Raw genomic sequence first — 10,537 nt, 5'->3', positions numbered from 1 at the left:
CAATAAAAACTACACTCATGGGAGGAGTCTGAGACTCTCACAGTTACATATCCAGAATTTGAACTGTTCAGCATTGCCACCTCCAGGAAACCCATTGCTTCCAGTTCCCAAGATTTGGGGAGAGGGGATGTTCTAGAGTGCTAAGTAGCTTGTTTCTGTCACCTTTCCCATTTACCCCTTTGTAGACAGTTAAGAGTGGAAAACTCAGAAACCTAAGTCAGTTACATTTGTCCATCCACTTTCCAGCTTCCAAAATCTTGATAGCATTTGCTGTCATATCTTTTGTTTACTATGTTCTTGTGGGTTTGCTTTCTATTTGTTCTTTATTCTTTTTTGTTTATTCCCTTTTTTATTTTGTTTATTCCTTTATAGCCTTTCAAGTAGAGTTGAGGAAAAAGAAGAGATAAATGTATGTGTTTAGTTCACCATGTTTAACCTAAAGTCCCGAAAGTGGTATTTTTAATCAAAGTTGATGTGAAGGTCCATATTAAAATGTCTAGATTAAATTGGGGGAGTAAGAGAGCAGATGTGACAGAGTGTGTGGATTCAGAGTTGCAAGAATTTTAGAGGCTGTCTATTCTAACAATACCTAACATTGGAGTTGTGAGAATTAAAACTAGTTTGTGACAAGGATTGAAATGTATCGTAATTATTACCTGTGATTATGCAGCTTGCTAGACAGATGGGTACCCTGTCTCTTAATTTATACCAGTGACAGACAACCTGTTTTATTGCAAACAACTCTAGTTAGAATGTTTTCTTTCTTTGAGCCAGTATCAGTTTCTAGTAATTTTCAAAATTTGGGCCAAATTCTACATTTGAAATAATGTGCAACAAGTCTTATTCTTAAGATTCTACTTTCTTTTAAATCATTTATTCTAAAATAGTAATCCTTATTTTTGTCATTTAAAATTCTCCTATTTGAATGCTAAATGTTTTAGATCACCTTTTGGCAGAAAGGTGAAGCAAATGTGTCACGTGACATGTTAATCAGCCAGTGTGACTGTGACTCTCCTCCCCAGAGAGCTTAGACCTTAGGAGGAACCATTTGGAGAAATGATTGCAAAAGTGAGGTTTTCAGCTGGTTGGTGGTAACAAAACCACTTTTTTTTCTCTCTTGGGAATTGAGTGTTTTATTTTTATTTATTTTTTAATTAAAGTTTATTGGGGTGACAATTGTTAGTAAAGTTACATAGGTTTCAGGTGTACAATTTTGTAGTAACAAAATCACTTTCAGGCATTTACGTGTGTTCCACGTGGCCCTCTGTGGGCCTGCTCTCTAAAGAGAGCAGCTGTGCCCTCAGTCACCATGAAAGGAGTGGTCTTCATAGGCTCTGTGCACAGTTGTTGGTTTGGTAGTGCTCTGCAACCTCTGCACAGCACAGCTGACTGGAACCTGGGGTGGGAGTCTGACCCACAAGCAGCAAATCAGGAGATGTGGCACCACCATCTCGGGTGGCCCAGTCCAGGTGCGGGCTCAGGAGATCAATCACAGTGACCCACACCTCTCTTTTGAGTTGTTGGCATATAAAACTTACATAAAGCGACAGGCAGTGAGATGACGTTAAACAGAAGAGATACCTAGAGAGATAAAGAGGCAGTATAAAAACCTTCAGCAAAAACCCATGAGGCAGAGAGACGAGTGAAGAGGCCAGTTGGGTGACAGCTGGGTGAGAACAGCAGGGAGGTAGAGAGGTGCTGAGTCATCAGCCTGGCAGAAAATCTATGTCCTTGGGAACCGAGCTGACTGAGGACCTCTGGAGCTGCGCTGGTGAGGCCCTTCTTGAGTGCTACCTGGCTTCTGCAGAGGCTGTCTCCTGCCTTGCTTGCTTCTCAGGGTACACTTACCTGTTCCCACTGACCTAGTGAACCTGAGCATTCCTTCGTAAGGAACCTGACACACTGGAAGACATGCAGTGTCTTTTGTGTGGACTTAATCTACGTTAGGTTGACTAGAAGATACTGCAGTCAGGTTTGCATGATGAAAATGGGATAAACTTGTTCAGGGAAAACCAGATTCTTGTCACTTGCAAAGGCAAGAGTCAGGATGGTTTTGTTTGAGAGTGAACTTTGCAGGGTCACAGTAGAAGAGTTCAAAACCCTTCCTTTGAACTCGGCTTGTAAAATGTTATAGTCTGCTCTTCTGGTGTCAAATGGCAACATGAAACAATTAACACATTCCCGAGGTTCATCCAAGGCTGCCTATGAACTCTCTGTGACCCAGCCATCAGGAAGCCCTGACACCAGTTTCTGGGGCTGGGAACACAGAATGCTTGTTGCATTCCACACTTTAGTAGAAGCTATCATGGAAACATTGTTAGAGGTATGTCTACACATTCACTTTCATTTTGTCAGCATCACCATAAAGAGGGAGAGGATGGAGCCAGGGAAAACAATAACTTGCTCGGGTGCAAGGTGAGCAAATTGCCTGGCCAGGGCTCAGATCCTATTCTCTTTCCATCGTGATGTGCCTAGCCTCCAATAAGAGCCCAGAAGGTGCAGAAAGCAGACATTGTTCCTGTTTTTATAGATCAGAAAATAATTAGCAGGTATGAACCATTTTTTCAGGTTAAAGTTATATTACTGTCAAGCAAAAAAAAAAACACATTAATACAGTAACATGAAAACTGATCCTTTGCTAATGCAGAATGTGTAATTACCACAGAGGAAAGTTCTGTATAGTTTTTTTCCCCATATATTGGAAAGTAAAAAGATCTAGGTCTAAACAATTTAAAGAATTTAAAATTTTCAATCAAGAAAAATTGGTTTGATTAGATTACCTATTTTCTTGGCAAATATGAAGTCAAATTTCTGTGATTTAAGAAAAATCACATGAACTTACTGACCAAAGAAAACATTCGTCATTGTAAATAATTTTTCCCACACACTGTCTACGTTGAAAATGAAACAATTTTTGATCCTCAAAATGAGTAGCCTTCTAAAGAAGAAAAAACTTACCAAAATAGTTTATTAGCCTTAATACATTTACTCAACTTGACAGCCAGAAAACTGCTAGGAACGAGAAGTGAAAATAAAATGAAACTCATAGAGACCAGGTGTTGAGGTTAAAAAAACAAAAGGCTTAGATTTGGGGTGGAGGGGATCCCATGTATGCCCTGCTGAAGGCCTGTAACTCCAGAATAAAGATGGGAGAGATAGAAATAAAATATCGATTGGCAATACTTAAACAAAAAAGTATTAAAAGAAAACAGATTTGAGGTACTAAAATCCAAGAATAAAAGTACAGGAAATAAATGAAATAAAAACAATCTAACTAAAATTCTTCATTGATGTCCATAAGCAAATCTTTTGGACCATAGCATCATATTAAAAATTAATTTGATATTTCAAAGCTCTCTAAATATTAGCAGAAGCCTGCTGCAATGTGTATGTATGCACGGGTGGGTTGGAGGATGGATGGATGGACACATACAGCTCCATATAATTTCAAAACATATTTGCCATTCATTACTTTGCAACAATTCTCCCAATTTCATTGAGATAATAGAGATATTTGTTACAGTCCAAGCAAGGAATTAGTAAAGAGAAAACTATATTTGGAGTGAGAATCCTTTAATAACTGTATTAACTTCCAGAGAACAATCAATACAGAAATTACAAGCAGTATATGTAACAGTAATATTTTCCTTAGATAGAGAAACACCTACTTTTGTACAATTTAATGGACAAACACTTTTATCATATCAACAGTGGGAAAAGCTACATACCAGAAGAAAATTACAAGTAAAATGAAAAATTATGTAACTACTGAGATTCACACTCCAGGTGTTCTGTCACAGATTAAATGGTAAGGTTGGAGAGCACAGTTCAGCTTCGGGCAGCAGCAGTCTGAGGCTGCTCAGATTGGAGCTGTTTCCCAAGATATTCCCTAAAGAAATAAGAATAAAATAACAAGGTATATTAGAATTTAAACGACAAAGAATCTCTTTCAAAATCAAGGCACAATATACACTGTCATATACTTTAATACCTAAAAATTAACAAACTAGCTCTAGAAAACGAATATTTTCCAAATTTCAGAAGTGTCTATATTACATTTATTTCAAACACTCTATTTGCCTTACACACACAAACAAGTAATTCCATGTACGATTACAAGGCAATGTAATTGTTTCTTGGGTAGTCTACTTTCCTGTTTAGGTAAAAACCTGGTTTACTGCTGCTGCCACATCTGCAATTTAAAAATCAACTTAAGTATGATTCCAAGTAAGTGGACTGATACAAGAAAAACAAACTTCCTGATGTTAGAGAATACATGTATTTATACCTAAGGATGAACGCCAGAGCACAAACCACCAAAAATAACATGGGAGCTGCTCATTACGGAGCACTGACTCAGCATGGCAGACTAAAACCTTAAGAGAGAGGGGGTATCACAGCTGGGACATCGTGTTGTCCTTCACAAATACACTGAACGTGTACCCACTATTGTATGTGTGTACTTCTCTCTAAATTACACACACATCACTGTTAATTCCAGGATAGAAAACAGTCTTTTCCCTATTTTTCTGCGAGGACTTGCCCAAACTTTTGTTCATGAACTACCTAATAAAGACAAGAAGATATTTTAAAAATAATATTTAAAAGGATCCCTCCTATAAAAAGAAAAAAAGCATGAGTTTTGGCATAGAGACTTGGGTTTGCATCCCAGCTCCGCCACTTTGTGGATGTGCTGGCTCTAGAGGCTGTCAGACAAGACACTGCATAGTATTAATACGAGAGCTACCAAGGCACTGAGCGTGAGGGCACTGGGCCCAAGGACAGGCACGGGGTCTATGTCAACCCTTCCCCTCCTCATCAACTGGTTTTTCAACCTCTCCTGGTCTGAGCATCTCCAGGAAACGACCTTTGGGTGCCACCAGCATCTACTAATAAGTGTGATCCTGCCTTTCTCCACAGAGGTACAAACTAAGGAGAGAGGGATCTAAGTGTTTCACTGCCCTGGTCTCCCCGTGCTGATATCATACCTTAGCCCAAAGTAATCAAAGATGTGAAGCAAGAGTGGACCAGGAAAGTGAGAGGGAGGTCTGTGAACTCATGTAGGTGAGGGGTCGGGCCCTCCAGAAGGCGTACAAAGGCGAACTATGATTTGAAATACTGAGACTGACTGAAACTTTCTATGGCATGAAAACGGTTTATGGTCTTTTTTTAAACCTTACAGGACAGTTCTTGTCACTGACTCATTAATTGTTACGTTAACTAGGAACTACTCTGACATAATTTGACCATGAGGATCTTATTTTCAACCGACAGTAAGTAAATAATTCTAATTTATGCAAAGGCCAAAGGGAAAGCCATCCTATAAATTTTATCAGACAGGAAAAAAACAGTTTATGTTCTCTATCCATGCCACCGCTCTGGGAAGCCTGCAACTAGGGAATATTTGTGACTGCGTAGGTTTGTTTGGTTTGGTTGGGGAGTGGGGATGCGGGAATGGGGGTGGAATATAATATTACAGAATTTCCAGACCTTATATTTTCCGACATATACCTAAGGAATTAAAATATCTGAAATCAGTTATTCTTCATTTCAACAGGGCCTTCAAATATTCCAGTTTTGAACATTAGACTGTTTAGTGTAAAGGGCAGCGGAACATGTCACCCTCACACATGCCACTTTGGCATGTTGATTATTTTCAGCTGTAGGCACTTGAAACACAGCAATGCTGGGAGAGGTTTTCTCTGAACTCTACTTATCTGCTGACTATAGACAGATTCTTCATAGAGGACTCAATTGTCATAAACCCCTCCTCAGGAGTTTCATCATCCAGAGAAGATTGACTCTTATGAGAGAAGAGACTAGAAGTCCACAGCACACCCAGACAAACTTTGTCACAAAACTATCATTCCTCCCATTTATTCTTCTAAGGGCCCACCCATCTTCCTAAAAATCATTAAAAACTGCCCCCCCACCCCTATTAAGATGAATTTAAGCTTAAATTCTAAATCTACCTCTTAGAGTTCATTTATTTCCTGGGTATCTCCCATGTGTATAAGAGATATACACATTAATAAACTGTTTTTCTCTTGTTAATCTGCCTTTTATTACAGAGGTCTCAGCTAAGAACTCAAGGGTAGAGGGGAAATTATTTTTCCTGCTATATAGAGTGATTTCTTAGAAAACATTGAAAAGGTGTACTCAAAGACATCATACCACCCTTCAATCATAATCAGCTGTGATTCTTTCAGTAAAGAACAAATGTCAAGGACCATGTTCTAAATGTAAGTTTCCAAGACAACTGGTGAGAGAATGTGGCTAAGCCTCCCAGAGCTCTGTGCTGTGAACTGCTAAGTGACCAGAAAAGGTCTTTGTGGATTTGGTCACACACAGAGGGTCGCATCTGCTCCAGTCTTTTCAGAAACATGAAGGGTAACATTTCCTATACCAGATTTAATTCCTATTTTGGAAAAACAGTGAACACCTGGAGGTGGGGACAATAACTAATTTCTTCACAAAAGAAGCATTGTTGAAGTAGGTTCAAAGTAGAAGGATATTAAAACAGAGCAAAAGTGAGTTGTTCTAGCAGAGAATTTAAAAACATGACCAACCATGGCTTCTTACCCACCCATCTTCTGCTCTGTTGTTTTCCTGGTCAAAGGTATTTATCACGGATAATATGCTCTACTATACTCTTTTACCTACATACAAAATGGCCATGAGGTATTCACTTCTTACCAACTTTAGGGCCTGGCTGTAGATATCATGGCCTCCTTACCTCTGTTTGCTAAGTAGGGATCATGCAATCTAGGATTAAGGTAAAGGACAAGGACACATGTTGATGTGAAGTGTTCAACTGGAAACTTGCACATCAAGAGTCACAGGTGGAACTCTGTGGACCTAACCTGAGGTATTGTAGGTCACAAAAGTCTAAAAAGACTTTCGTAGGCCAAAAGTCTAACAGGAAAAGAGCCCAGATGGGATTTGCAGAAAAAGGAATCAATTTTCCTCCTCAGGCTTTCTTGAAATTAGTACGATCGCTGTGGCATGTGGGTTGTTAAAATACCAGAGCTGAACCATGGCTCAACTGAAAAAGATACTGTATTATAGAAAGAGAACCTCAACTATACAAAGCTTTGGGGAAAATCTGCTCCTTTGAAGTTGGCTTGTAAAATGTTATAGTCTGCTTTTCTGGTGTCAAATGGCAACATGAAGTCAACTAAAACATTCCCCAGGTTTACCCAAGACTGCTTATGAACTCTTTGTGACCCAGCCATCAGGAAGCCCTGACACCAGTTTCTGGGGCTGGGAACACAGAATGCTTGTTGCATTCCACACTTTAGTAGAAGCTATCATGGAAACATTGTTAGAGGTATGTCTACACATTCACTTTCATCTTGTCAGCATCACTATAAAGAGGGAGAGGATGGAGCCAGGGAAAACAATAACTTGCTCGGGTGCAAGGTGAGCAAATTGCCTGGCCAGGGCTCAGATCCTATTCTCTTTCCATCGTGATGTGCCTAACCTCCAATAAGAGCCCAGAAGGTGCAGAAAGCAGACATTGTTCCTGTTTTTATAGATCAGAAAATAATTAGCAGGTATGAACCGTTTTTTCAGGTTAAAGTTATATTACTGTCAGGCAAAAAAAAAAAAAAAAAAAATCTATTATGGATTTTGTTTCAGGGGATTATAATGTATCTATAACAAAGGACTCAAGAAGAGTTGTGTTAAATGAATTAATGTGAATACTCAGTCCTCCTCTCTATACATGAAGACCAATATACAAGAATAAAAATTCAACTTAAAATTCACTCATAAAGTGCCCGATTTGTACCAGCAATTTACAGGAGTTTTACATTAAATCTTTGGTTCTACTACCTACAAACAAAATTTTCTTCTCTTTAACTTCATTCATAACTTAAATCACTTGGGATTCCATTATGTCTGAAATTGGAGAGAGGCACTCTGAAGATCCACTCCCCTTTTAAAAACCCAAGTACAATAAAGCTCACAAAAGAAATTATGATGTATGCTGAGAAAGAGTTTACATGTAATTAAGAAATACTTATTTCATTCTCTTTTCAGTGGCCTTAAAAGATCTACACTTCAGCTTCTATTATAATACTGCTCTCCAGTTCCTATGAGGCACCATGGAAAAAGCTGAGATTTGAAAGAAGTGGTCTGAAGATGATGTTAACTATCTAGATTCTATTCTATCTAGGTTAGAAGCTAGGGCACCAGGAAGCATTTACCTGGCCTATATTACCTCTAAGAACAACAGAAAGGCCTTCACCACATTACAATAAAGTGCCAAACCTCCACTATGCTTAGGGTTGTCAAAAATTATTATTCTTTCTTTAAAACTGTAGTGGAAGACACCATGTTATTATTCAACATGCTAATTTCACTTATATAATTTAAACACATGGTAATTTCAGCTACGTAATTTAGTGCCAGAAACCACATGGTAATTTCACCTACATAATCTAGTGCCAACAAAAAAGTGAATATTAATCCATGAAACATATTAACCTATGAAAACTATAATCTCCTTTACTTTTCCTTTTTGCCTTGGCTGCCAAGAAGCTAAACAGAAAATCTGTTACTATCATATTTGTATTATTTTCTCTAGTCTTCTTTTAGTGTGTAAATTTTTGTAACTCAAATTATAATGAACCTAGAATTCTGTATCCCTTGTTTTTCTTTGAGTCTTTCATAATAATTATTAAAAGTAGAATAGGGTAAAAGGAGTCAAATATATGGTGATGGAAGGAGAATTGACTCTGAATGGTGAACACACAATATGACATATAGATGATGTATTACAGAATTATACACTTGAAACCTATGTAATTTCACTAACCATTGGCACCCCAATAAATTTAATTTTTAAAAAAAGTATAACTGAGTCATAATTATATTTCTCTTCGCCTTCACCTAACCTGTTTTGGAAAACAAATGGTTATAATATTAATCATAAATGAAATATTGCTCTCTGAATGTATTAAAACAATTTATCTTAGACTATAGACTTTATAGACAGTACAGATTTTTATTTGGTAAAGAGAAAAAATAAACTTTAAATATTTTATACAGTCCTATTTTCCTTAATGCTAACTCACTATAGTTTAGTTATAAACTTTTATCATGATTTTGAATGTTACACACAAAAAGCAACTTTTCTTTTTACGAACTGATTTTCCTATGTAACAGCTGAACTGTAAAAATCACAATGCTCTCTCTCATCTGCATCTAATTTACAGAAACATATTTAAATTCCAAAAGTAAGTACATATAGTCAAACTGTTTCCACAATACTTTAAAATCTCAGCCTAGGAAAAGTAGTGATCAAATGTGACAACATGGATGGATCTTGAGAGTATAATGCTGAGTGAAATAAGTCAGACAGAAAAAGCAGAGAACCATGTTTCAGTGATTTCACTGATATGTGGTATATAAACCAAAAACAACAAAAGAATAAGACAAACAAATGAGAAACAGAAACTCATAGACAGACAATAGTTTAGTGGTTACCAGAGGGTAAGGGGGGTGGGGAGTGGGAGATGAGGGTAAGGGGGATCAAATATAAGGTGATGATGGAAGGAGAACTGACTCTGGGTGGTGAACACACAATGGGATTTATAGATGATGTAATACAGAATTGTACACCTGAAATCTATGTAATTTTACTAACAATTGTGACCCCAATAAATTTAAAAAATAATTTAAAAAAAAAGTAGTGATCACCGTCACAAAAGGTACCATATTTTAGTGCCTGCTATTTACTAAGCACTGTACTGCTAACTGCTTCATATATATTTTGTAAAATTTACTCTTCACAATAATATCCATAAAAGTTACAGATGAGCCCCACTTTATAGACAAAGAACTGGCGTTTAGCAATGATAAATGACAGGTTATAATGTTAGGAGACCAGTGGCAGGGAGGGTATTTGTACTCAAGTCTGTCTGACTTTAAAACTCAAGAGTCTTAATCACTATACAGTACTGCCTCGTAGTACATTATTCTACTGCCCAGTGGCTGAAGATATATTATTGTACAGATGAGAAAATAAAGACCTTAACAAAATTACAGTGTGAGTCCTCGATTTATTTTCTCAAATATATTTTCATAATCATTAGCCATTTATTTTCCTTTTCTTTTAACACAAATAGACACCTTTATTAATAGCACATGATTTAAATAAATAAATCCCTTCAACTTCCTGTACCCTGAGGGCTCTTTCTCCTTGCAATGTCATTCTCTCCATGATTAACTCTGGGCCCCCAAAAGTACTCTACAGCATGCTGGCAGAATTTTCATAGGAGTTAAGGGGCAAGTTGCATATTTAAATGACACCTCCTTTTCTATTACTGTGGCAGAGATTCTGTAAGAGTTCAGGAATTGGATGGCCCCATCAGAGAGATTCTTTCCCATGGCAGCACCTTTTGAAAAAATTGCTATTATTAAGTCTCTGGAGAGCCACTGAGCTAGCACCCCCATGAAAAACAGAGAAAGGTCTTGTCCTATCTATGTCTTAAGGCTGAATATGCTTAGTCCTCTAAGCATATTCATTTGG

The 10,537-nt window shown here is 37.5% G+C and overlaps 1 protein-coding gene across 2 annotated transcripts in view; it reads right to left on the bottom strand.

Moving 5' to 3' along the window:
• Nucleotides 1–3,556: 3,556 nt before the first annotated feature.
• Nucleotides 3,557–10,537, bottom strand: part of ATP6V1H (ATPase H+ transporting V1 subunit H) — a 154,019-nt gene continuing 147,038 nt past the window's right edge. For both annotated transcript variants that reach the window (XM_019729824.3, XM_019729826.3), the window contains one exon: nt 3,557–3,889. In XM_019729824.3, the coding sequence (XP_019585383.1) occupies nt 3,829–3,889 (61 nt within the window). In that variant the 3' untranslated portion in view covers nt 3,557–3,828. The remainder of the gene's footprint in view (nt 3,890–10,537) is intronic.

Source organism: Rhinolophus sinicus, chromosome 7 (genome assembly GCF_057876585.1).
Source record: "Rhinolophus sinicus isolate RSI-liver-muscle chromosome 7, RSI-T2T, whole genome shotgun sequence".
NCBI lineage: Eukaryota > Metazoa > Chordata > Mammalia > Chiroptera > Rhinolophidae > Rhinolophus > Rhinolophus sinicus.
The sequence above is the reverse complement of the archived record's forward strand: the minus strand, read 5'-3'. Positions and strand labels throughout refer to the sequence as shown.